This window comes from Neospora caninum, chromosome IV, assembly GCF_000208865.1.
Source record: "Neospora caninum Liverpool complete genome, chromosome IV".
Classification (NCBI taxonomy): Eukaryota; Apicomplexa; class Conoidasida; order Eucoccidiorida; family Sarcocystidae; genus Neospora; species Neospora caninum.
In genome coordinates this window covers 2,001,125-2,028,340 of record NC_018389.1, presented here as the reverse complement: position 1 = coordinate 2,028,340, position 27,216 = coordinate 2,001,125, and the positions used below count along the sequence as shown (strand labels likewise).

The following is a 27,216-nucleotide window of genomic DNA, read 5'->3' as shown; positions in this document are numbered from 1 at the left end:
AACAAGCCTCGACTCTGAAGAAAAGCTGGGATGATATCCACCGGCGCACCACTTTCAACAAATACAAACGAAACAGCACATTAGCAGAAATTGATCAACAACGAAACAGAGCTTTCAGAAGAATCTCGCTTCCCTCTGTTTCCCCTTCACTTTCTCCCTCATTGTTTCCTTTACTTCTTGTCGGTCTTCTTCCACTTCCTCTCGTCGTGTATCACTCTTTACGCATTCTCGTTCCTCACTTATTTCTCCCCTTCGTATGACTTGCGGTCTTTCTTCTTCTTTCCCCTATACTGTTTCTTCTACATCCTTTTCCTTGTCCCGTCCCTGATTTACTCGTAGTTCTTCTTTGATTCACTACCCTCTTTTGTTCTCTTCCTTGTCCTTATTTCTCTTTTGCTCCTTGTATTTCCTCTCTTATTTTCTCTCTGGATTTCCTGCGTCTACTAAATATCTCTGTTGTTTTGTTTCGTGTTCCCCTTCGTCTCCTTATTCTCACTCCCGTTCTCTTGCTCGCACTCCTTATTCTCCATCTTCGATTCATTCGTCTACTTTTGCCCTCTATTATCCACTTGCTCTCGTTCGTCCCCTTATTCTCTCTCTTACTCTCCCTCGTCTCCCAATTATATCTCTTGCTCTCCTTCATCTCCTTATTTTCCGCATACTCCCTGCCTTGTTCTCCTTAATCTCCCTCTTCATCTCTCGTTTTCTCCCGCGTCCCCTTTTCTCCTCTCTCTGGTTCTTTCCTGGTCTCTTCATTCTCGCTCCCTGTCCCTCCCTTGTTCTCTCTATTCTGGCTCTTAGTCCCTCCCTTCTTCTCCTTATTCTCTCTCTTGTTCTCCCTCACCTCCCTATTCTCTCTCGTCCATTCCTTTCTCTCCTTATTATCTCTCCTATCTTTCCTCTTACTCTACCCCGCCTCGTAATTCTCTTTCTTGTTCACTTTTCTGTTCTGCCTCGTCTTCCTATTCTCTCTCTCGCTCTCCTTTGTCTCCTTATTTTCCCGCATACTCCCTGCCTTGTTCTCCTTAATCTCCCTCTTCATCTCTCTCGTTTTCTCCCGCGTCTCCTTTTTCTTCTCTCTCTTGTTCGTTCTTGGTGTCCTTAGTCTCTCTCATAATGCCCCCCTTGTTCTCCTTATTCTCTCTCCTATTCCCTGCATTGCCCTCCATATTCTCTTTCGTGTTTACCTTCGTCTCCTTACTACTTGCCCTATGCTATGCCTTGGTCTCGTTATTCTCCCTTATTCTCGTGTTGCCTCTGTGGTATGCGCCCCGTGGCCCGCTGGCTCTCTCACGTCCGCTCTCTTGCGTCCCGTTGGTTCGCGTTTATGTGCTTTCTTGTGCTGTCGCGAGGGGGTTGCCGTTTCTTGTCCGTATTTTCTCCTTTGCTCCATTTCCTCGCCTCTGCTGTTTTGTTTAACCCGGTTCCTATCCATGCTCTTGGGATCTTTCTTCTCCTTTCTATCCTTCGTCTCTTGTTCCCTTTCGTCTCCTCTGCTGTTGTATTTCTGCTCCGCTGTCTATCCCTTTTGTGCACTTGTTCCCTTCCCTGTCTTGTTCTCTTTCTCCCCTGTTGAATGCCGCGTACCATGTGATGCAATGCCAAAGGGCGGCAGGTTGTCTTGAACTATCAGCTGAAGAAGGGACGCACTGTCACCTTCGTCTCCTTTATCCTGCTCGCTGGTTTCCATCTTGCCCCCCGAAAAGGCAAAGACATTGCGCCACAGTGCCTCGCTGCTTCTCCCTCCACCGCATCCGCCGCGTCCGCTATCGGCTTCGAAAAAAAAGCGATGGGAAAAGGAACAAAAAATATACACGTGCACATGCTCCAAAGAGAAGGGAAGCTTTCCATCGGCGCAGCACCTTACAAACTATAGCCTTGAAACGAACGACATGCAACATATGTACATATATATCAAAATTAGTATCTGCGTGCATGAGTATGCCTATATATACGTATATATGGAGCCGGAAAGCGAATCAAAATCTGTGTGGATACAGAGACATATACACGTACCAATATAAAGGGACACTGACATATGATATATGCCGAAGAAAAATTTTACACCCACCCTATTGCTGAGCACTTCGACTATCAGGGGGCAAGCCCCGGTCGCCATATATATACTAATAGAGATATGTGTATTCAGCACATGAGACGCCTCCGTGACTGTTTAGGTAACCACAGATGTCCAGTCACCTGGACGCCAAAGATGTTTATATGGGGAGAGGATTTAAAACAGGAACATACCGCTGAGTGCCGTGACTTTGAGGAATCGCGAGTCGCTGTCCAGTGTGCGTAGAAAAGCTCGACTGCTGGTGAAGGGAGAAGAAGACGCCGAGGGGGGCTGAGGCTGTCCCATGCAGAAGACATCAAGGCTGCCCTGAGAAAAAGAAACACATGTCACTTCTGTTAAGCAAAATCCTAAAAAACACAACGGGGGGTTGTCTGTCTACTCCTCAAAAACAAACAGCAGGAGAAACGAGGTGTTCACGAAGAACTACACTGACGATATCGAGACTTATGTGAGAGAAAGGCAGCAAACGCTCTCGTTCTATCGGAAACCCCATTCTTCCTTGAAAAGAACAAAACAGAGACATCTCTCACTAGAAACGTCTTCGTACCCTTGATAGAAACAAAGCCGTCCGCCAAACAGAAACAGATGGCCCACACAAGCGAGCATCGTCTCAGCTTCGCCTTATTATCCTTTTAGTTCCTTCTCTCGGTTTTGTTTCTCGCATAAACACGACAAAGACGGAGACAGGACGACACGCTCAACGTCTCTCTATTCTATCCATCTCTTGCCCGTTCACTCTTTCTCTCTCCCCGCCTGTTTCTTCAGCTATCTCCCTTTTTTCTGTATTACGGTCTCTCTCTATTTCACTCCCTCTCCTCTTTCTCCTTCTAGTTCTTCCTCTTTCTCTATTTCCACTTCTCTCTTCCTTTTTTTCAAAACGACGTACGTCTTCAAAAAGATCAAAGAAGGCCATTTGATCGAAGAGCAAAGAAACGCCGTCGCCTCCCTCGTCAGGTGTAATGTCGTGTGCGAGTTCGAATGTTCGGAGAGACGAGTCACTCTTGCCCTGGCAGAAGAACAATTTCGTTTCAAATCCAGCGTGCAGAGGTTCACTACTTGTGAAGAATAGAAAAACAAAACGGAAAAGATGCATCAAGAAAACTCCGCCTTTATGCAAAAGACGAACCGATATATCATTCTTTCTCTCCACTGTGTACCTCGGTCATTGACGCAGAAACAGTTTACTCTCCCTTCCCCCTTTTACAGAAAATAGATACATACACACATACGCACATATCGAAACTTCCGTACTCCCCCATGAGCTCACATACAGATATACATGCACTTGTGTATTTAGACGGATGCGGTTTCTGTTTTGCTGCCGACTTGTTCCTGAACAGACATGCTGTGCCTCTCCATTGCCGCAAATATACAGCTATCTATTGACCTGTATCTCTACCTGTATCTCTACCTCATATACCTCCCAACATACACACATACATACAAGTTGACACGGCTTGTGCATAAGATACCGATGCCCGATCCAACGCTTAGGGTTTGTACCTCAGCGGGGACATTGTAATAGAGCCGAGCTGTTCTGTAGCCCCCGTTCCGAACTGCAACGAAGGCGAGGTCGGGGTATCCATCCCCATTCCAATCTCCGACCTGACGCAAAGAAGAGAATACACAAGGCACGCAGCACAAGTAGTCATATATATACATATATATATATATATGTACATGCATTATATGACCAGATACTCACAAATCTACACACCACTATATATATAGACATAGGTATGGATGTATACCACAGTAGAGAGCTCCACCATTAGACAGGCATGGACATCACGAAGAATCGGCATACTCGGATGCGTTTCTAGAACAGTTGCTTACGCACACACGTGTACCTTTCTTTTGAGAGGTTGGGTTCGTCATGACTCCTCGAAAACACAAGCAAGGGTAACCGAAAGCATGCATGCATATGGGTGTTCTAATTCATTTGTGTGTACAGTCGGATCCCGATTTCGCGTTCATCTCCTGCTCTCACAGGACGCCATTTCTCACCCGCAAAGTGGGAGGGTGATCTTGGTCACCGTAGAAATGAACGTGGGGATCGCTGTCGATGTTGACCACAGTAAAATCTCCAGCAGCTACAAAACAAGGGAATCAGGAAACACGGAAGAATACAGCATGAGAAAAAACCCGAAGTCATGTGCTTTTTTTCATGCGGCGTGTGCGGCTCTGCTAAGCGGTAGTACGCGCAAGGAAAAGCGTATTGCAAATGAGGAAGAAAGCCTCTGGCGATACGAGAAGATGGCGAATGGTGATAACGAACCTTCATTCAGCGGAGGAATGGAGAAAAAATCGGATAAGCTGCAGAGGTTGTACGCCGCTTTGCACGGGGCGCGATTAGGGTTGCTGAAGCTCCAGAGTGACGGGCACAATCCCGGCTGCCTGTTTGCTAAAAAGTGACAAATGAACACGAAAACTGAAAAACACAAGTGCTCAGCCACGGTGCATCATAAAGGTGGCCATCCGAAAGAAGGGGAGCGACAGGGAAAACGAAACACCAGGAAACAGAGCAAAATCGATAAGAAATATGCGGATCGATGGATGTCAACAAACAATCAAGTTCCCTCTCCACTACCAGAGAAAGCATGTACATCGACCTCTACGCAGACAGTCCCCCACGCGTGTCGCATCAAATGCATACAAAAAGCATGCGTATATTCCTCTATGTACAGCTATATATATCAAGACACGTATGCATCGTTCCTTACAGACAGCATCGACGACGATGGCGCGGACGGAGGCAAACCATGTATAAGCATACGTACGCGTGCACACAAACACACAAATGCGCAAGCACCGGAAGACACTTCCAGGTCAGGCCATGTGAACGGAAGACGACTCCTGGGACAGCGGCGATTTTATATATGGAAATCTGCCACGGCCCAGATGTACAGCGACACGCATCGAGAGATGGTGACGTGCACATGCACTTATTACACATATTATACATATGCATGTACATTCACATAGTTCATGTACGTGTGCGTGAATAAACGAATGCCGGTATGGAGCGCACATAGAATATGTTTCTTAGCGGTGTTTGAAGACTCTTTGTTCTTCCTACGCGTCAGAATTTCCCGACTTACGCGCGAAGACGATTCGATCTGCCTCTACGCAGCATTCGTTGCATTCCTCTGAAGTGACGCAGGTCGGCATGACGAGGTCGAGCGTCCCTGCAAGAAGAAATGAAAACAAAGCAAAACGTGTTCTCCCGGTCGGCTTTCGCTCCACAATCCTCTGAAAGGAAAGTGACCTCCACCCTCGGCATTTGCCTGTCCTTTCCCCGCCCAGTTCGGCCTCCCTTTCCCCCCCCCCTCGTCGGCCGTCTCGTTTCTTCCGCTCTGCTTTCTTTGCTTTCCTCACCGTCAGCGTTGAAGTCGGCAAAGGAAATTTGCCGGACGTTGCGGGGCAACGGAACGAACGCGGTGTCGTGACCAAGAGTGTAACGCGCACGACCCTCCTGCGCATCAAAGCGGCTGACCCAAACCTCAAGATACCGTGAGGAAGAAGAAGCAGAGGCTGAAGAGGAAGCAGCGGCTGAAGCGGGTGAGAGAAAAGAGGAAGCCGGCGGAGGTGGCGATGAAAACTCGACTTGCTGACGGGACAAAGAGAGAAGAGAAAAACGCGAGGCTCGGGATGAAAGCTATCCAGTGAAAGGTGACATAGAGAAATAGAGATAGAGGCACATGCACAGCTGCTCCGGCGCTGGCGAAGGGGAGACATGAGGGGGAGGAAACCTAGCGCGACTACTTCGATCACCGACGCGAATTTACGAAGGAGACGGCAAATTCATCCTCAGAATCCTCATCTTCACTTGTCTTTCCTATCAGATGGCGGGAGAAACACGTACGGCCACAACAGGGAGAAGAGTTCGAAGAGCGCAGAGAACAACACCACTGCAACAACGACGGCGAGAAGCGATAGCGTGGAAAAGGTCTGTTCCTCCTTACAAACACAAGATCGGGGCGGCAGTCGCCGTCAAGGTCTAAGAAGGCGCTGCTATGAGGAGAGACGATTTTCCCGACGAGATTTTTCTCCTCCGCTTCTCCCGCGTTCGCTATCCATTTGTCCAAGCGCTGCCACAGCATAGGTTGGAAGGGAACTTGTTCCGCCTGCTGTCTTCGGCTTTCGCCCCTGTTTATCTCGTCGTCTTCATTGCTCGGGTATCTCCTATATCCACGGTCCGTGCCTTCTCGCTCTCTCCTCGCTTCTGAACCTGCCTCGAGCGCTCCTCGCTCCCTCGCTTCTCGACTTTCCGGCCCTGTCTCTTCGTTCTCCTCCTTCGCTGCTTTCCCCGATTTCACCTCTCGCATCTCAGTTTCTTCGCTTGCTGGGAGTCGGCGTGGGCTACCCGACACTTTCCGCGAAGACGCCCTGGCAGTCGCTTCTTCCTCTCGCGAACAGGCGATCCAAACGAAACGCCGAACTCGGGTAGAAGGGGAAGAAGACGAATAAGAACGCGGAGGCGAAGAAGAGAATGGGGATGGGGACTGTAAGAGGGGCGTTTGAGCGATGAGGTCTGGGCGCCCATCCATCGTGACATCCGCGACGAGAGGGTGGATGGAGGAAAACCGAAGAAGCGGAAGAAGGGCGAGATTTTCCAAGTACGCGCGCCGTTCTTCTGAGAGGGAAACTGACAAAGCCTCCGGTCTCCTTTCGAAGCGGCTCCACGCCCGGACTCCTTGGATCACAATGCCGTCTTCGAAAAAAGACAGGGAGTCGTCGTAACTCGTGTCCTCCTCTTCGTCTTCCTCCTCTCCGCCTGCTGCGTTCACTGTCCCGGACGCGAAGTTCTCACCGTCTTTTCTCTCGCGTTCATCATCTTGCACACCGGAAGAAGATGCAAGAGGTTCATCATTGCCCCTTCCACCTTTCGGTTCTCCCGCGTTTTCGCTGCTCTTCTCTTTTTCCTTCTCACCCTTATCTTCCTTCCGCTCTGCTTCCTCCATGTCTCCAGTTCTCTCGACCGCAGTATTCATCGCCTCCGAAACTGAAGACACAGACGGCAAGTCTGGACTGGTGTTTCGGTCGGTAGAACGCCGAGGAGGGTGCGACGACGGCGCGTGGGAGCGGGTCAAGGACGCACTCTTCCTCAGGTCTGTAGTTTGGTTCCCATTTCTTCCGGGCAGTGCCGTCGTCATCCCTTCCCACTCTTTCTCTGCTAGGCGTCTTCTCGGCAATGCGGGGGTCGCCCCTGCTGCTTCCGCTTGCTCCCCCCGTTTCTCGTCCTCGCCCGGGGTCTGCGGCGCTGAAAGATCTACGGAGACAGTCAGCCGCTGCATGCGGGTCTGAGTGCCTCTCTGGCTTCTGGCCTCTCTGCGTCTCCTCTCTCTGTCCTCTATCGCCCTGGCCATCCGCCGCCTGGCAGTCCACTGTCGCTCGAGGCGTTCGAGCAGCCGGTCGACTCCCGTGATCGAGTCCCACGCTTTCTCCAGTTTCCCGTCCGATCTCTGCACGTAGGCGACTAGGTAATAGTTTTTCCCCTCTCCCTCTTCCCCGCTGTCTTCACGCCTTTCTCCTCTCTCGTCTGTTGGGCTTTCAAACCAGGAGCGGAAGAACGAGGGCCCGCTCGACGCACCCGCATCGATGTTCTTTCTTTCCCCTTCTCCCGTGTTCGCTTCGCCGTTCTTCACCACCTTGCCCTTCTCTTCTCTCTTTTTCTCTCCCTGGCGTGCCCTCCCCTCCCCCGTTTCGTCTCCTGTCGACTCCTCTTCTTCCTGCAGCCGCTGGAAAAGCCGCTTGGCCTCGAGGCGCGCCTCTGCGACCGCGCGGGGCTCCACCGTGCACACGGCGAGAAGGTCGGCGCGACCGTCTTCATTCCAGTCGAGGGCAATGAGAGATTCGGTGCTTTCCGGGACCTCTGCTTTCGTGAAAAACGCAAAGACCCCAGCGCCGGCGTCCCACGTGTAGACGGAGGCGAATGCCGTCGACCGCGGGGTGCTTCTCGAGCCAGAGGACGCAGACAGGGGCGAAGGAGACAGAGACGAGAGAGCAGGCAAGGACGGGTTTCGTCTGTTGTCTGAACTCGACCGAGAGATAAAGATCATATCGGCATGGGAGTCGCCGTTGTAGTCTGCAAATTCAGCGAGCTCACCTCGCCACCCGTCCTGCTGCCCCACAGTCCACTTTCGTGGGGCTCCCCCGGTGGATGGAGACAGGCCCGCAGGCGACGACCCGCGAGCGAAGGTGTCTCCTTCTGGGCCCCGTGCGTCGCGCGACGCAGAAGGCGCCCCTGCCTCCCTGCCTTGCAAGGACGGCGCCCCAGCTGTCCCCTTTCTCTCCGCACCCCAGCCGACCGGCCGAAACGGCGTGAGGAGAGGTCGTGAAGCCGCGTCCAGGTTTGAAGCCCCAACCCCTGCGCCTCCTCCGACTGCGGTCGGGGGCGACGGCACCGGGGCGGTCGAGCCGCCGTAATCTCGGGTACCAACGCCTTCGCTTGGCTTTAGGGGGCGCTTCTGGTCAGCGGCGTTTTCTGAGGCGCGTGGCGGAGACAACGAAGGAAAGATCGACAGTGATCCAAAGTGGGAGAACACGGCACTCGAGAGAGACGCGTTTCCCGGGGGAAGAGCCTTTGAGCGGTCCTCGGAGGCAATCTCGTCAGGGAAGGCGGCGGCGGCGGAGTGTCCCCGCGCCCGCGCTTGCTCAAGACGAAGTTGCGCCGGGGACTTTGGAGGCGAAAGGGGGAGACGGGCCACCACAGAGCCCCGCGGCTCCCCGTCACGTTCGCCGCCTGAGGCCCGAGAGCTGGATGCCGTTCCGCGCCTCTCGAGGCTGGACAAGGAAGGAGCAAGAGACGCCGGCGAGCCCTCAGGAGGGCCCTGGCCGCGGGGAAACCGGGGGAAGAAAGAGGAGAGCGGAGTCTGGCGCTGGAGAGAGAGGTCGATAAGGAAGGAGGAGAAGGGAGTGATGACGAAGGAAATGAAAAGGACGATGGAGAGGAGGACGATGAGGAACAATGCAAAAGAACGGTGGGTGCGGAGGCGTGTGCCCCGAGAAGAACTCTGCGCCTCTGCGCCTCGCGCGCCAGCAGCCGCTTGGCCGGAAACCGAGTTGTTGGGTGCCACGAGAAGATGAAGAGGAGGCAGCTTCGGACGCTCGCCGACTTCCAAAGCCCCGCGCTCCCTTCCTCCATCCATTTTTTCCCGCGTGCTGAAGCCCACACCACCATCGCCCTCAGCAGGTCCTGACGCGATCCGGGAGACGCCTGTCTCCGCGCCCGGAAGGGCCCCCAGAGGAGGCGTCGCAGCAGAGGACGAGGGCGAGACAAAGGAGACGGAAGACGAAGACGGGAGCGAAGACAACGAAGGCGAAGAGGCGGGCGAGGCAGGACCGAGACCGGGAGACGTGGCGCACCGAAAAGCAGATGAGGAACGAGAAGAGGCAAACGAGTGCGCAGTGGGAGCTACCGGAGACAAACGCGCCGTCATGGCGACGTCTCCGACGGCTACAGAGGGGCAGAAGATCGCGTCCTTCTTAGCCAGTGCGGGGAAAGGAGACGCAGGAAGGGGCGAAGGACGAGAAGGCGAACAGAGAGATCGGCGCGCTGACTGAGGCACCCGCCCGTCTGCTTCCTCCCCTCCGCCTGCTCGCCGCCGCGAACGCATGCGAGCAAAAGTAACGGGAACCAAAGGGGGATGCGAAGAGACGACAGAAAAGAAAGGAGGCAGCCTTCGGCTCTCGAGGAAGAACAACCTTCACCTCCTGCGCCGAGACTCAAACGTCTACGTACATCTGAGACACGCTGAAAACGTGTGCATGCAAGCTCGCGTTTTAGACGAAGACGGGAAAGGACAGGGCAAAGATGTCGTAGACGGTGGACGTTTCCAAGGAAGCGGAAAAGTGGTGGAAATACGGAAAAAACCGACACGTGTCAACGAACAAAAAGGAAAAGGCGAGTGTAAGGCACTCAGTGTCTCCTCGCGGCTGTATCCCGGGTCATCGATGCGCGCCCGGCAGCGTTCCAGTCGTCCATTTCACCCGTGCAAATGGAGGGGAGGCCAGGTAACGAAAAACGTATTTTGGGCCGCAGAAAAACCGAAAAGACAAAACCAGAGAAGCATGGGGAACCTCTCCTCTATCCACTTGTGGCAGCAAGAGGTGCGCTCTTACGTTGTTTCGAAGAGTTGAAAGACGAAATTCGGGACAGGAGCGCAACGAGAGTCTCGCAGAAGAGCGGTCACTGCACAACCAAAAAAGAAAAACGCGTAGACACGACAGGTTTGCTGCAGTACGGGCGACAGGTGCCCCAGCTCGTGGGCTAAAGGCAGGGACTCGAAAAAGAGAACGGGACAAAAGAGAAGAAGTTCAGAGGAAGAGACGATGGCGAGAGCGAAAGGGAACGGAAGAGGAGACAGAGAAGGAAGGAGAAAGAGAAGGGAGAGAAAGAAGTACAGCGCGAGACACAGACAAATCGATGAGGATAGCAGAGAAGGGAGGAAAGCAAGACGGATCAGACAGCAACTGCATCCTCTTCCGTACTTGAGGTGAAGACATAAAACAAAAGAAGACGTCCGTGCACAGAAAACGAGACGAGGAGAGACACGTACGTACACGGTGAAGCAAGCGTTTTTCGCGAAAAAACGAGAAAAGAGTGAAATAGCGAGGAGTATGCATGCAACAAGGGCGGGTGTGTGTAGAGGAGCTCGGGGATAGCGCGAGCGTGAAACAAAAACGAAAATCAAGGGAAGCCTCGTCCTTCTTCTGTTCTTCAGCTCTCTTTTATTTCGCTTTTTTTTGTTTTCTGTACTCCTCATTTCTCCTCCGCTCTCCACACGGCCTTCTCTCTCGCACGCCCTCTCGGTCCTCCCGCTGCTCCATTCGCCTCTCAAGACACCAAACAGCGATGGCAGCGTATCCGGCGCATCGCATACACAGATATTCAGACAAGTATTTGGATGGCTGTTTATATCTGTACATCTGCATATATCTGTGTATAGTTGGACGTCGTTCTAGAACTTTTTGCTCTGGGATATGGCGAAAAGCGGAAACATAACCTGATATATATATATATATATATATTTATATATTTGTATATATGGATATACATATTTCTTTTAATTGGGTGGTGTGCCGGTGAGGGCGATTTCTGGACATCCGGAAGGGAAAGCTCGCTCCGCGCACCTTTTCAGGGGTCACACGACCCTCGATAAATGCAGAGAGGACACGGCTTTCCAATTTGGGGAGATTTCGTTAGCTGTGGACCACACCGCATTCCCTATATAGCCTCTGTCGCACGCGTCCTGTCGCCGTTGAGGAACGACACAGGGCGCCCTAGAAAAACAACCTGTCGCGTTTCAGAGAGACTTCTCTGGACTCGAGAAGTAAAGTGGCCTCCCTTTCTTGCAGTTGTCTGTTTCCTCAAGCGCAAGGCGTCCCGCGATGCACACAGGACGATTCCTCAGCGTGCGCGGCAGATTTACACTTTTCTGCCGCGCACTCCGGGCCCTTCCGGAAGACGTTTGTTCTCGTGGCTCCGCACAGTCTGTGTCCGACAAACGCCGTGGCTAGAAACAGCAGAGAAACTCTGACCCGTGCACACCGGACTCCCTCGGGGCAGACGCAGACACCGCAAACGTTTGCAGTGCTTCTCCGTTTCAAAAGCGTCGAGAACTCGACAGTGAATGTGCGCCTTGGGAGCCTCTCACTTTCGGGGGTTACCTCGACCGCGGTGCGCCCCCGGGTCGCGGCTCTCCGTTGGCAAACAATAAACTGCATCCACCTTTGTCGTTGAAGGAGGGAGATCGAAAGTGCGGAAACGGACGAGGTAAACATAAACAAGGAAGCCGAGTTGGAACGCCTGGGAGTCTGTGCTTTCAGCGCGTGCGCCTTTACCAAACTGCTGAGTTGCGAATCGAAACGCAGTCCAAAATGGGGAAAGAACACCAGAGTCTTACACCTGAGCATCGAGGTCCGCCGGTACCGCGTAGCGTCTCTCTTTATCGATTCGCCTTCCCTGTGCGTCGGCTTACGGATGCCGAGAGTCCGCCGTCACATGCTCCACTGTCCGTCTCTCCCGATCTCTATCCACCGCTTCGTACATGCGAGTTTATTTATAGAGATATGAACACGATACGAGCCGTATCCACTCACATCTTCTGGATGCATTCGTGTATGTGCATACACAATATATATATATATATATATATATATATATATATATATGTCTGTGGAGGAAGACAGAGGGTCGCAGAGGCGTGCAGCAGGCCTCTCAGAGAGACAGCAAGGAAGAGAACCAAAGAGAGAAGGCTGTTGCAGTTTCAAGGCGCTGCAGACACAGCAGGACGAGCGAAAAGATAAGGGATTGCCCTGTAAGAAGGCATCCTTCCCGTGTGATTCTCGAACCGTGTGTCTCGCACAGACGACCAAAACGCTCTCCGCGCTGTTTTCGTAGACGTCTCTACGTGCCTTTTGGAGAAGCGCAACGCGCCTCCGGCGCAAAAAGAGACATCCGTCTGACGCGAAGCAAAGACGCGAACATCCTCCGCTGCGTCCCAGTCCGCAAAACGTGCATCCCGAACTCGAGCTGCGGGGTTCTTTTTGTGTGAGTGTGTGAGGCTTTGGGATTCGCGTCCAGTTTGTCCAATGTCTCTGAAGACAGTCCGCGTTTACAAAGCAGGAGAAACGTCGAACAAGAGGCTTGACACACAATCGCTCTTCACACGAGGCAAAATGAGACAAATGTCATGCACCTGCCTCGAGTGCCTCTTGAGTGTGTCGTTTTTTTTGGATTGACGCCGTAGTCACACACGAAGAGCGGAGGCATCGCGTCTTCGTGAAAAACGAACGGGAGAAAGAGATTCAGAGATGAGGACCGGCCGTTCGACTCAGACACGAAGCTCCCCTCTAGAGGGTTTCGGGGAAAGGCGCCGCACACCCGCACTTTCTCCACATATCCCGCCAACCGTTGCAGGGGCAAGCCTCTCGCAGCTGTCTTCGTTGCCCCTTTGACAAGAACGCGAGCGTTTTCGAGACCCGTTTTCGCTCTCTCGACGCGTCTGCACGCTTCCGGGTCCCCTCTGTTTTCTCTAGTCGCAGGTCGGAACGGTTCACACATCTGCGACACACTCAACGGAGACACGGCCAGCGTCCGCACGCCCCGCACACGCTGCGCGCCCCCCATGGACTGGTACACCGGAGAAACCGAGGAAGAGCCTTCTTCGCGCACGACCATTGGCGCGAACTGCGACCGGGAAACGCATGCACCCGGCACTCAACACAGGGGCGTGCACGAGATGAAGCTCTAGCCTCTCGCACTTCCTCTCGTACGCAAACCTCCCCCCAGAGAAACGAGAAACAAATCTCATAAAAATGAACGTGCACAAGCACAGGCCGGCATATGCGGAGAAACGGATGCGGACTATGAAAGGATGTACAGGGTAAATGGACATATTATACACATACACGTGTATACGTGTACACGGTGACTTCGCGGAGAACCGCTTTGTCTCGTCGTCCACTAGTCGCAGGCTCGACCCGAGCGCGCTCTCCTAATCGGTGTTCTCATGCGTTCTGCATTGCCGCGAGAAAACAGAACTCGGTCTCCTGAGCTCCTCTCGAGACCACGTGAGGGGCGGCAAAATCTGCAGGCTCAGACGCGTTCTGTTTGCAGGTTTGGGCGCACCGGCTTACACTCAAATCCATGCGAATATGTAAGGCAAGATGGGCATGCGTGTATACACAAATATACATGCATATGCATGTGCACAGGACCAGATAAAAACGTGAATCCCCGTCTCGCAGATTCCCTCTCCTGTTTAGTCTCTGTCTCTCTCTGAAGAGAAGAGCAAAGAGGAAGCGAGAACTCGTGCTTGCTTCTGACACCAAATCAACAGATTCCACAAGTCGCTCGCTAGGCTCCAAAACTACGCCGGGGTCCCACAGAACGGCCCGGTGGGCCCTCCAAGTGCCTCCGGATTTTCCTCGTTCTGTCTCTTCTCTTCTTTCGCTTCCTCGCGCCTGGGTGTCTACTCTGCAGCTCTTCTTCTGGGTCGGCTCAGCCGGAGAGGGCGACGGGAGAAGATCCATGACACGGAGCGGCGCGGAGCGCGATAGAGAACAGGTTGCAAAGAGAGAAAAGGACGATTGCGCATGCGTCTTAGTTTCCGCAAAGCTTCAGGAGCATTTGCTGAAACTCGTCAAAGTCGACTTCGCCGTCGTTGTTCTTATCGACCTCAGCCAGCACGTTCTTCCACGTCTCGCTATCCACATCGGACACTCCAAAGATCTGAGACGCAAAACCCCACACACACACACACACAAGGGAAGGAAATGCCATCGAAGACCCTGGAAGGAAACGACGCGCGTCCCGCGGACGAGTTTTTCTGGCAACAGGGAAAGGTTGCGTCTTTTTTTCTCGCGCGCGCCGCGCGCTCTCTCGGCACAGACAGCACACCGACAGCCAGCGGCGACTGACGCCCGTGAGAGAGTCGCAACGACTGCAGGGTTGAGAAAAACTGACACGAGAAAAAAGGCGAAGCAGAAAGACCCGGTGAATCCGGAAGAGACACACACACACAGGCAATCTGCAGAAGACAGAGCAGGATCCTGAAAGACCCAGCGTGACACGCAGGTTTCCTTCGGCAAACGCCTCGACGCAGGATAGTGTGACTTGAAGTCCTCACTGTGGCCAGTTCTGAGGAGGAGATCTTTCCCGAGTTGTCCGAATCAAACATGCGGAAGGCGCGCTCCAGACGTTCCCGCGATAGCAGCGTCTTTCTGTCCATCGCCACGGTGACGAACTCTGGAAGAAATCGCAAGCGCCGAACACGAAGAAGCAAACGCAGGTTAGACCGAGTACAGATCCCACTCAGTCCGATAATTCGCTCTGCGCATGCCTGGAAGTGTGTCGCTGCGTTGCGCGCGCCTCATTCGGAACGTCGCACTTGACTCGGCACATGAGACAGGGCTGCGCGCCGTCGCTCGCGAATCCACACTGACACGCGTACTCCTGGGCTTCGAGCGTTGTAGTTGTGGACACTGAATCCACGAGCGGAACATTCTGCTGCATGTGTTTCCACGACTTTGAATGGCGCGGCGAGGGCCGCAGTCCACACCGTCTGCGCCTCTTCCTGCCTCGCCCGCTTCTTAACCTTCTGACGCATCGAGGCTATCAACGCTATCTGAGCTCACGCTGCCGAACCCCCCGCTCTGCGTACAGACCGGACCCTGCCAGCAATCTACACGCTTCCACGCTCCAAAAACGCCCACACACAAATCCCAAAGATCCTCGGCAATGCACACGTGCTCTGACGCCTGCAGAAATAACCTCGCAAGCTCCAGCGTCACCCGCATGCACGCAGAAACACGTGCAGACACACACACACACACACCGGCGTAGATCCACAGAACCCCTCTCGAGAAAACGGTGGATTGGTCTGCTCTCACCGGAGTACTCGATGTAGCCGTTTTTGTCAAAGTCGACCGCGTCCAAAACCTGGTCAACTTCGTGTTCGACGGCGCTCGCGTCGAGCATGCTGGCGTCTTGCCCCTTCATCTTCATTAGCTCCTTGTAGCCCTCAATGAGTTCTGCACGGTCGAGCTGACCGTCGCCGTTCTTGTCCATCTTGTGGAAGATGGCAGTCAACTCCTTCGTCTCGTCCTGGCTAGTCAGCTTCGAGCCCATGTAGAGCAGCGCCGCTTGGGCAAGCTTCTGCGTGCCTTGGAACTGCCTGAGAAAACAAAAGAGGAGCACGCGCCGAGAGGGGGTTCGCTGTGCACCTCGCTATCCAACACACAACACTGAAGACGCAACCACGCGCAGCCACAAAATCCGTATATTACATATATATATATATATATATATATATTGTGGTTGATGTCGACGCGGAAAGCCTTTTCGCTTGGCAGGTCCGCCGGTTGCGAAGTGCCTCGCAGCAGCCAGCAGAGAGACGAGTCTGTTTCGATGTAAACTCGTTACTCGCACAAGGGATTTGCCGGCACAGCTGCGTCCTGCCTGGACGCGCAGATGAGTCTGCTCGGAAACGGTCTGGCTGTTTAAGAACGGACAAGGGAGAACGAAGAGACAGAAGACACAAGAACGAGAATACGATGCACAGATTCTCACCGGATGTTGAGGATGGCGTTGTCAAGGGAGGGTACGTCAACGCTGATTTGCTCCTTCGTGTACGTCTGAATCCATTCATGGTCCAGAGCGTCGCGCGCGCTGATTCGCATGCTGGGAACGTAGGTCAGCATTTTGCGAATCAAATCCTTCGCGCTTTCTGAAACCTTCTTCCACTGCGGCAGTTCAAATGTGTATTTGCCTGGACAGCCGCAGCACAAACGAGGGAGAGGCGCAAAAAAGGTGCGCAAGTGTGCAGCGAGTGAGGAAACAAAATAAACGCGGAGCCCCCGACGGAGAAAGAAAAAGAGCGTCTGTGTCGTGGTCGACCTTGTTTTCCTGCTTCTCCCCAACTCCGCTGTAACAACACCCTTCGACAAGACAAACACGCAGACGTTCACGGCTCATGGCTCCTGTAGGCACACTGCCTTCTTCTCTCGTCGCTGCCAGTCTCGACGCATGCACATGAATCGCCATACGAAGGCAGATTCGCGGTATATAAAGGAGCCATGCGCGCTCAGGCTACAGATGCGCGCAAAAAAGGTAAGACATCTGTGCATCTTCAGCCGGTGCACGGCTGCTGACGCAAGACAAGCACTTTTTATGTTAAGGCGAAGCCGAAAAAAAGACACCGGAAAACAGACGCACAGCGGACACTGAGAAAGGGAGCGGGCGACGAAACGAACGGAATGTCTGAAGACTCGCGCAGCACACGTGCGGGGAGACTGACAGGGGGAGATAAGGTAGGAGTGGGCGAAAGGAGAGCGCAGGTCGACACAGACGGATTCCAGAGAGCCTACAGGAAAGCGTTCGATGGCGCAACGCACAACCTACCTTTCTCAACTTTCTTGAGAATGTCGTACTCGTTCGCTCCGTTGAACGGCGGGCATCCTGAGATATAGCCAGAGGAAGAGAGAGAGAGACCAGACGATGATGGAGGGCCAAAAACACAGAAAGCACAAGTGGGGGAGACAACGAACGGAAGGCCGCGTCAAGCTCTTCATCGGCAATATGGTCTCCATCAACGCTCCAGGAACACAGAAACAAAACTGCTTTGCAGGAAACACGGGACGGCTCCGGCTTCTGTGTTCTCAACGCGAACTGCATTCTTCACACTTCTGGATCCCAACACCTACAACCCATATGTATATATATATATACACACACACAATCGCCTTCTGTTTGAATGTAAGGAGTTGTGGAAGACCTGGATAGCAAAAGAGAAGGGGTGGGACACACACAAATGCGTGATTGCGTGTGCATTCCTATGCACATATCGCCAAGAATCAGTTTACCGGAAAGAAGGATATAGAGAATAACGCCGGTTGACCAGACGTCGCATTTTTCGTCGTAGGTGCCGTGGAGGACCTCGGGTGCGATGTAGTAGGCACTGCGAGGTCACAGCACGGGGAGAGGAAAACACGTGAAAACGGAGAAGGCAACGAGCTACCCCAAGCATGAGGGCAGAAGACCCACGGAACGAAGGCTCGACGAGAGAGAGACACTGCAGCGTCGATCCTCAGTGAACTCCAACACCTCCTCTGGGGCACGAGATGCGCGCGAAAGCGGACTCGCAATGCGAGAGCCCGCGCGGAACGACCGACGTGGCACAGCGAAGCAGACCCGAAACTCTATCCACGATCCACAGACGCATGCACACAGACAAGGACTACCGAACCCGATGGCCAGCACACAGCCTTTTCCGAGTCGTTTCTCCTTTTGCCGGCGGGGAGCGTGGACGCGAGACACCCCGCCCCCGACGCAGAAGCACAAAGACACAGGAATATGCCGCGGAAAGCAGACACGCTCACGCGGAAAAGCTCTTTAAGCGGCACAAACACATGGCACGACAAACACACGAAAGTCCAGGCCGTCGCTGCGGACGGCGAGCGCCTGCAGGCGTTGGACCGGACAGCTCTAGGGAACGCAGAAAAACGTCCCGTCGATGCCTTCGCGCTGTCTTTCTCGAAGAGACCGAGGAGCAACGACGAGGTGGATGCAAGAGAGAGAGGGAGAGTCGACGCATTCACGTATAGAGCTGCAAGAACAAAGACCAGAAGGTGGGGGCCTTGGAAAGGGAACCCACGACAGAATTGAGGCGGGGAAGAAACGACAGGAGAAACAGAAACAGAAAGGGAAGAAGAGTCCGCCAGGAGAGATCTCTTACGTGCCGATTTTGTCTTTCATTTTCTTGCTGGCCTCGAAGTGTGTGCTGAGGCCAAAGTCGATGATGCGGATGTTGGCATCTTTGCTTTTGCTTTCGAGAAGGAGGTTTTCGGGCTTCAGGTCGCGATGAACGATTTTGTTTTTGTGCATGTAGGTGATGCCACTGAGGACCTGGCGGATGATCCGCGCCGCATCGACCTCGCTGAACCGCTTGCGAGAAATGATCTCGTCGAACAGTTCGCCTCCCGTGTACACTTCGCCCACGAGGTAGTAGTAGCCCTTGTCTTCGAAGAATTCGTAGAGCTTCATGATGTTTGGGTGGTCCAGTTGCTTGAGCAACTGGACCTCGCGCAGCAGCGACTCCTTGTCCGTCTTCTGCTTCACCTGTCGCTTGCTGATCACCTTCACCGCACATTCCTGGCCCGTGATCTTGTCTTTGCACAAAATCACCTCGCCGAAAGATCCTTTGCCTAGCACCCTCTGCCCCTTGTACCTAACCGCACAGGTACGCAAAAGGAGGTACCAACAGACTTGTGTTTCGGCGTGGACATGTACATGCGTGATTTCGCAGAAGGAACACAAATCTGGCAGCATATCCAAGCACAGAGTCCCAGTCCCGAGGGGCTAGACCTCGCGAGGCACGCACGCACTGTAAAGGCATGCAAAGAATCCGATGATAAACGCAACCCATCTCCGGAAAAAAACGCATGCACAAGACACCAAGGAATTTGCACGTTTTCATATATATATATATATATATATATAACTAAATGCGAGCAGTTAATTACTTTTGGACAGTAAATGTGAACCGGCAGTTCACAGCAGCCGCCATCCGGCTCTGCGAAGGTGTCTGTGCTCCTGTACTCTCTTTCCTACATGGAAGAAGACAGACGCCGGTGCGTACACTTCTACACACCTGTATGGACTTTCGACACAAACACGCCGCCATCCGTGTACAAGAATCTCAGTACAGCTACAGCGATACACCTATCGCTACCCATGCGTGTATCGAGCCGCCCCTCTTTATATATACACACATTTATATATATATATATATATAAATATACTATATACATGAGTATGCGTAAATACACGTGTGCACACGGGGAACGGTGAACCCTACAAGAAAAAGCACGTCCTCGTTTCCCGGAAAAACAACAAGCGCGGAGCTCACTTCAACGATCTTCTGAGGATCCACACAAAACGAATACCACTGCTGCTCCATGAACAGACACAAACCAGGGCGAGGGGCGACACGGATGTTGGCTACTGCGGACTAGGACGCCGTTGGAAAAAAAGGGAACCCGGGAGGCGGAAGAAAACGGAGACGCAAGAGATCGCAAAGAAGGGAGAGACAGAGAAAGACAAGAGAGGTCCTCTTGGCGTCTTGAGATCCCGACGACTTACCGGTCGGAGAAGATTGCAGTGGAATGCTGCACAAACATACCCGGCGTCGCATGGAGCTTGTCTCCCGCTCCACCGGCGGCCCCTGCATTCCCGCGCAAACGTGGCTCAGAGGACGCCGCTCCAAGAGAACTTTCCTGCTGTCCCATTTTCGCGAATGATAAATGAAAGCAACTTTTCTTCAGGGAAGAGCAAGGCCTCGACGGCGCTTTCAGGCACACGATATCGTGAGTAGGTCTACACAGACGTACGCCGTTTCGGTCACAGCGTAGGGGTAGAACGGGAGAGGAAGAAAAAAAGCCGTAGCAAGTTCTTCGTCTAAACCTTTAAAACCTGGTTACACGGCCAGAGACAAAGAAGAGAAGGAACAAGCGGGAAAACCGAGGGAACAGAGGTAGGAGTCTATATGTACGCATATATGGTCTACAAATATCTACAAAGATATGTAAGCTGTACGTTAGCGGTGAGACGCTCTTTGAAGGAGAATGTCGGAATCCGTGCAAACGTATTCGTAAACGCATGAAAAATTGAGATGTGTGGATGAAGACGTCTCGACGAGACAGCAGCTCGGGCGCACCGCAAAAAAGCCCACATCCAAGGCTCCAAGATAGGAACCCGCAGAAAAAACGCTTTTAAGATCCAGAAAAGCGATCATTCCAACAGGACGCACGAACAGATCCGCTGCTTTGGCCTCTCGGGCGGCTGTATGTACACTCGACGCCGAGCACGTGCCGTACTGGCCAACACACCAGTCCGCTAGGGTGGAACCTGTGCCGAGGCACTGAAGAATCGAAAGATGGAGTCGCGGAGCAGAAAACAGATCACTGCTGCGCGTTCTTTTCCCCAGAGGACGCCCGTGCAGCGAATGAGCGAGCGGGGTTGCGAGCTCCCGTCGGTCTCGCAGCTTCGCAGCTGGTAGTAGTTTGCGGGCGGAGCTCTCTGGAGGTTGCGAGAAAAGACGGCCTTTTTCGTCTGCTTCTTCGAAAGAAAACTTGAAGTGGCGTCTCTGGAGAAGATATGAAAAGCAAGCGACTGGGAAAAGCCGTTGCGTCGGCTCGCACGAGGACTCCAGTACGGGCGTTTGAGAGAACTACGGCGCGCGGCTTTTTGCCCGGAGCCTGAAGCTTTGCTGGTAAATGAGGTTTTCTCTCGGGATGAACTCACGAAAGACACCTCGATGGCAGAAGCGAAAAAACTCCGGAAGTTTCCGCTTGAGTCCGTGCCAGCGCCACACATCACCGTTGGCGGCAAGCGCTCTCTGCCCCACTCTTGCTCTCTCGATATCGACGTGCGTTTTCGTTTCGTTTTGAGATGAGGGAGAAAATCCTAGAGATGACGCCAGGAGGGGTTTGAGGAAATTGGAGCGCAAGAACAGTCGAAAATGGAAGAACACAGCGTCTTTGCCACACTTACCACTCTCGTCGTCTCCCGCCGTGCGGACCGATTTTATCCAACAACGGTTGCGGCTGTTAGCAGGCCGACGTCGACAGCTGAGCTGTCGCGCGAATCAAAGAGCGACTCTGCGGATCTAGCCAAGCCGCTGAGCGGCGTTGGATGCACGGGAGGCGAAATGAAGTCCAACTTCAGCGCTGGAAATGCCCTTGGTATCAAGAAAAGCGCTCAGTGTGGCAGCAGAAAACACTCGCAACCAAAAGCTCTGGCTCTCTCCTGAGTGAGGCGGAGAGCCGGCAAAAGGCAGAGAGCGCAGCACGCCTCGTCCAAACTTGCAGATCGTGTTCCTCGATTTAAGCGAGAGCGGGAGGAGCACAGGAAAGCGACAGAGCAAAAGAAAAACCAATGTGTCTCGCCTTCAAAGCCGCAGCGGTAAACTTGCCGCTCGTTCCCGAAACGCCTTGCCCGGACTCAACCCTGCAATTTTGCGTATTTGTTTGCCGAAGAAGAAACGCGAAGGCACCGAAACGATACATACACGCCCCTGTGCGTATCTATACTGTGTATCTGCATCTGTTTAGCTGCGTAGGCACATAGTGTGCGTGAAATTGAAAAGGTGGCTGTTTGGGTACACCTTTCTCAACGCTGGGAGAACCGCTAAGTTGTTGAGGCCCAAGGATGATTTCGTGCAGGTGGTTTTCCGCAGAGGGGATGGAAAAGTGCCAAGAGAAAACTCGACAACCTTCACAATTGCACAGGCCACGGAACACGGTTTAACTCGGTAAAGGAGCCAAGATCCCCAAGAAAGGAAGGGGCGTCGGCCGTTCTCGAAGTCGAGAGAAGCCTACCACGAAAAAGAGATGCTCGACGGCAGTGTCACGCTACACAGCGCCTGCGGACTGTTTCTCCGATCCGAAAACAGAATGAGCGCTTCGCGCCGCACCTCTTCTGCATTTCATGAGATACCAAACAGCGGACGAGGTTTGCAGGAAAAAGGGGGCCCACGCTGCTGAATTTCCTCTGTTGTCCTCAATGGCTCTGGGCAGCACACCGCTTACGTACGTGCACAGTGGCTTCACTGAGAACGTGGTGAAATGCAACTGGACAGGAGGAAACCGTTCTGTGAAGCTGCGCACGGACGGCTGCTTTCTCTGTAAATCGAAAGCCCTAAAAGGAACGCGTCGCCGATGCTCCTACACATACGGTGTACGTACGCCTGCGGAATGCAGCTGGCAAGGTATCCCTGCACCGCCGTTATCCGTAAGAGGCGAATTCCTATGTTCTAAAGTCAGTGTTTAATGTCCGGTTGAGGAAGAAGAAAGGCGACGGGGCATTCAGTTGCTGTGCGACCGCAGCCTGAAGTCTCGACTTCAGTTTCCCTTCCACGTTTCCACGTTAGCGGAAGTTAATTGTGCTCTTCTCTGCTGCAGTCGCATATCTGGTTTGATTGCCTTGGTCCAAAAGGTGCTCGCGGCCTGTGACCGCTGCGGAGAATGATGCGCCTGCTCCATAAAAAAGTTTCTTCGTCCGCAAGGCTGCGCAGTTTCTTAGCGTATCAAAAAAGAGGGGGCCGGAAACCCGAGAAAAGCCCGACCCGCAGTCGGACCAGGCAGGCATCTCTTTTTTTAGGAGCCCACAGGCTTTACAGAGCCACCGGGAAAGCACGTGGGAAGTCGAGCTGAAAGGGGAAACGGAGAAAACAGTGCTCTTGAGAAGCGGCGCTAGCAAATGGCTGAGCACACATTTGTCCTGCTAAAAACGCCAGCACTAGTAAACCCATTGCTATGCTGGTTATGTGTCGAATGAGCCCGTATATATATCTGCAGGGACACGGAGACACGCACGATGTGTGAAGGAACGCGGGGTTTTGTGTGGGGCGTGCCGGCTGAGAGTAGGGGGCTTTCGTTTCTTTTCCTACGAGGAACCTTCTATGGAGCCCCGCTCTGGGACGCTGTTCACGCGAGGCGTTTGGAAGCAGCATTCAGCTCTTCTGCGCTTTCGACAGCATTTTCCAGCAGAGACTAGATATCGGTACGGCTCGGGAGAGTTTTGTATCAGCCTTTTCCGTCTCGTAACAAGCGCACTTAAAAGGGGTAACGGTTCGTGAGGGGCAACAATGGTGTAAAGATAAGGGGGCTGTAAGCGAGGAGCTGCCTGCTAGATACCTTTTTGGGGGGCTGTGGAAAACAGATTTTACGCGAGGTCCTGGTGCAGAGCCGGTGTCCAGAAATATTTGTTGCTGGGAAAGGTACAGTAAAACGGACGGTTCTTGGAGATTTTGCCAAGAGCTAACGTCTTCACGCGCTCTCTAACAGTGGCGTCGGAGACCATCTTTCGTTTCACGGCCCCTCGTAACCTTTTCCTGTCCATACCCACCGTTCTTCCCAGCGGTTGAGACTCCAACATCTAGACTTTTGCGAATAAAATGCACACATAACCATAACGACTTTCCACTCCGGAGTTGTCAAGTACGACCGCTGGAGAACTCGGCCGCAAGCGCACGCCTTGAAGATCGTATCAAAGAAAAGGAACGCCCACGAGTCTACGGAACTACTTCGGCATTGCTACATCAGGCACGGCGTACCTATCTAGATTGAAACAGCACATTCATACGCAAACTTCTGCACACAACGCTCCAGTGTTACAGAAGAACTCCCGACGGGCGGCGTGTTAAAACGAACCGGTTGCGGTATGCAAACGGGAAATTATTTTTACTCCTTTCCCGACAGCTTTCCGGTTGGTTCCAGAGAGGCTGCTCGTTTTCGGTTAACGACGCGGCAGGCGCTCGCTTTCAGTCCAGGCGCGTCTCTGTGGAGGCAGGATCCAGCGAATGAGCACTTCTTTTTCGCGGGTTTTCATGCATGATCTCTCATAAGCGCAGCGGAACGCACATCGACAGACCCGCAGTCTGTGCGACAACGGGAACGGGCGACACTCGGGTTCAAAGCCAGTGCTACATGTGCTTGGATCCCCCCCAAGTGCCGCTTTGTCAGAAGAAACGCTTCGAGATCAGCGCATGCTTGTGTGTTTCAAAAGCGTGGGAGCAGCACGTCAGCCCCGGTGCTTAGCTAGCACAGTTTCGGAAGAGGAAACTCGTCAGATCTGCGTGGTTTTGTGTCTCGAAAAAACCGCGAGGCCGGGCCCCACAAGAACAGAACGAGCAGAGGCCGGTTTGGACTGCCGAGTCTGTCGGCTGGTTTTCCCGTGTACACTTCTCGCGTGCTGCGTCAGAACGATCGGGGAAAGTCATCATATCAACGACCGTCGCCAGAGGTCAAGGAGAGCCTCCGCAAGCCTCGTCACCGGCAGGCCTACAACGTTGAAGAAACATCCCTCGATTCGAGAAACGAACTGGCCGGCAATGCCTTGGATGCCGTAGCTGCCTAGAAGCGTAACAGAGGAAACCACTGCGTTCTGCGAGTCAGTGTGAAGTGTGCAAAAACGCCTTTCTCTCGCCGCCGCGAGCCGTCAAAACGCGTACCTGCCGTCTACCTTTTCCTACTGCTTGTGGGTATCTACACGTGCCCGTACACCGTCCCATATAAAAACACAGAATCACACATTATTAACAGCATCCTTGCGCCTGTTGAGTCGCACGTAACCCGCACACAGATGCAGAGCGACGCTAAAAAGAGAGAAGTGAGCACATACGCTAGGCGGGACAGGAAGAACTCACCTGCTTTGTCCATCGGCTCCCCGGTACGTACGTACGCCTTGATGTCTTCGTGGCCGAAAGCCACCATTGTCACTTTCGTCGTTTCAACGAAAGCAGCCACAGGACGTTCCGCTCCACCTTGTCGAGAGTAAAGACAGACTGCTGTGTGGACCGCATGCGTTCGTCCACTCAAGCGTGTGAGCATTTGCAGTGCGTCTTCCTCGTCTTTGGGTTTCTCCAAAATCTGCCCGTCCAGGTCGACAACGGTGTCAGCTCCGATGACGACTGAGCGGGCGGGAAGCGGCGAAAAAGACGGGGAGGGAGAGTTGTCCTCTGCTCTCGATGCCACGACGTCTTCTCGGCGCCGTCTCTTCTGAGTGAAACCGCACGCTTGGTACGCAGAAAAGCGACACGCGGAAGACGCGAATCAACAGGAATATTTTCGTGGTGCAAGGGCTCTTAGTCGTGTACACAATCCGAATGGCCGCGTCCAGTTTTGCAAACACAACCAAGCCGCTGGCGCAAACACGGCCCCCCCCCCTCGAATCCCGGACACAAAACGCGTACCGGCACAATCAATCTATCTCTTTTTCTCGATATGTATATGTACGGACCTTCTTATGTTCAAGCAGTATGTGATGTACGGAGTGTGTGCTATTTCTCGTTTGCCATAGATTGTCAGTTCCTATTTCCTATCAGCAAGTTCGAGGGATTTGAGTGAAACTGGAGGCAAACTGAGAATTGCCGAAATCGAATTTGTCGAAGAAATGGTGTTCCAACCTACACAGCTGCGAAACGTCGCAAAATCTGCTCCAGACGGGAAGCCATATCTACCACCCCATACATATACATATATATATCCATATGTGGAACTGCCCTTACACGTATGGACTGAGTCCGCACCCTCGTCTCGAGGCGGCCCTCGATTCGCAGGATTGAGAGAAGCCTCGTCAGTGTTCCAGATTCCTCTAGCTACGCTTCGAGCCTTTCCATTCGCCGTTTTAAGAGCGTAGACCTCCGCTCCCCACCCCACAGACGATGGGAACTTGCTGGGTGCCTGCAAAGCACACCTGGCACGGCAGGACCGAAAACTGTGGACCCGCGGGATAACAGAACCTAAACCCTAGAGACCCTACGTCTCGAGAAGAGAGGACCAGTTGAGCAAGAAGAGGAGGAAACTGTAAATGAACAGGGAACCCGGCTCTCGCTTCGCTTCTCCACCGCCGGCGTGAGGGACACAGGGCGAAGACTCACGTGGAAGGGAAAGACGAAAGAGAGTCTTTTTGTCTACGGCTGAAGGCCATCTCGATGACGAGCAATGTCTTGTCGCGTCGGATATTCGAGTGATCTTTAGGTTAAGGTGAGAGATGGTGAACAAGAGCATCGAAAAAGTGGCGACTGTTCCCTCCTGCCTGTTTTCCGTGTTTACCTGTTTCACTCTTTCCAGCTTCTGCCGCCTCTCTCCTGCTCCGCTTCTTCCATTCGCTGCTTCTAGCGTTTTTTCGTGCGTTTTCTCTCTCTTCCCTCTCGCTCCCCCCTGGTTTCCTCCGTCCCCCTTTCGCTCTTCAGCTACGCCGCCCTCTCTCCCACCGCGTGGTTTGCGTGCACCCTGCTCTGTCACCCCCACCCTACCTTTGTTTGAGCCCGTTCCGCTTCGCTTTCCGCCACGAGTTTCACAAGGAAACGCGCTTCTTCGTCAAGAGACACGACACCCGTCTGCCCACCGTCGCTCTCAGGCTCTGCAGCGCCCCCCACCTTGTTCGTGTCGCAAATTGTTGGGGGATTTGCGAAGCTACGAATTGCTTCAAAGTCGGAAGGCATGCACTCGACGTCCAAATCCAGCACGCTGCGGCACAAGTCCAATCGCCGAACACTCGCACTGGCGAGAACCACAGAGGGAGTCCGTGACTCAGACTCCGCGGGAGCGACACTGGAGGAAGTAGAAGGCGACGGCGCAAGCGTCTGTGTACGGTTTGACGCGGAGTCTTGGCAGGCTCTCTGAGGCGAATCACCCTTGTGCTTTTTGCTGAAAGAGCCAAAGACAGGGAGGAGGCGAAGCAGCGAGTGGGCTCCTGCGAGGCGCGCGGGGCTTCGCATCTCGCACGAGTTCTCCACAACCATGGTGACGGACCCAGAGGGCGGAAAGACTGTCAACGCGGTAGTTAGAGGCGCCGTCTTGCCTTTCACTGAATCTTCGTCTTGCGAAACGGAAGAAAAAGCAGACAGCGCAGCCTCGACAGCACTCCGCTTGCTGCTCTAGGAGCGAGACCCGGTGCGCACGAAGCGCGAGACGCGTTGCGGAAACCTGTGAAAAAGTGTTTTCTTGGAGAAAGTGAAGCCACCGCCACTGGGTCACGACATGCTACGAGGTACGGCGCTGGCGTTGCGAGAGGCGCGCTGGAGAACTCAGCGCAGACTCTGCGGCCTGCAAATCTAGGAAGAAATCCC

The 27,216-nt window shown here is 53.4% G+C and overlaps 3 protein-coding genes across 3 annotated transcripts; all 3 read right to left on the bottom strand.

Annotated features, from left to right (window-relative positions):
* Positions 1–2,233: 2,233 nt before the first annotated feature.
* Positions 2,234–9,696, bottom strand: NCLIV_011990 (putative T-cell immunomodulatory protein; the record flags this gene model as incomplete). The annotated part of the gene is made up of 8 exons (XM_003880716.1): positions 2,234–2,383; positions 2,964–3,083; positions 3,581–3,682; positions 4,085–4,170; positions 4,356–4,481; positions 5,179–5,265; positions 5,456–5,687; positions 6,043–9,696. The coding sequence occupies 8 exons, from the start codon at positions 9,694–9,696 to the stop codon at positions 2,234–2,236; spliced, it is 4,557 nt and encodes a 1,518-aa protein (XP_003880765.1).
* A 4,490-nt stretch (positions 9,697–14,186) lies between these two features.
* On the bottom strand, positions 14,187–19,870 carry NCLIV_011980 (calmodulin-like domain protein kinase isoenzyme gamma, related; the record flags this gene model as incomplete). The annotated part of the gene is made up of 8 exons (XM_003880715.1): positions 14,187–14,315; positions 14,713–14,831; positions 15,476–15,759; positions 16,155–16,353; positions 16,986–17,042; positions 17,447–17,541; positions 18,319–18,810; positions 19,725–19,870. 8 exons carry the CDS (start codon positions 19,868–19,870, stop codon positions 14,187–14,189), a joined length of 1,521 nt encoding a protein of 506 aa, XP_003880764.1.
* A 4,492-nt stretch (positions 19,871–24,362) lies between these two features.
* NCLIV_011970 (putative septum formation protein maf) lies at positions 24,363–26,889 on the bottom strand (the record flags this gene model as incomplete). The annotated part of the gene is made up of 4 exons (XM_003880714.1): positions 24,363–24,496; positions 24,790–25,053; positions 25,651–25,825; positions 26,401–26,889. The coding sequence occupies 4 exons, from the start codon at positions 26,887–26,889 to the stop codon at positions 24,363–24,365; spliced, it is 1,062 nt and encodes a 353-aa protein (XP_003880763.1).
* Between the last annotated feature and the right edge of the window lie 327 nt (positions 26,890–27,216).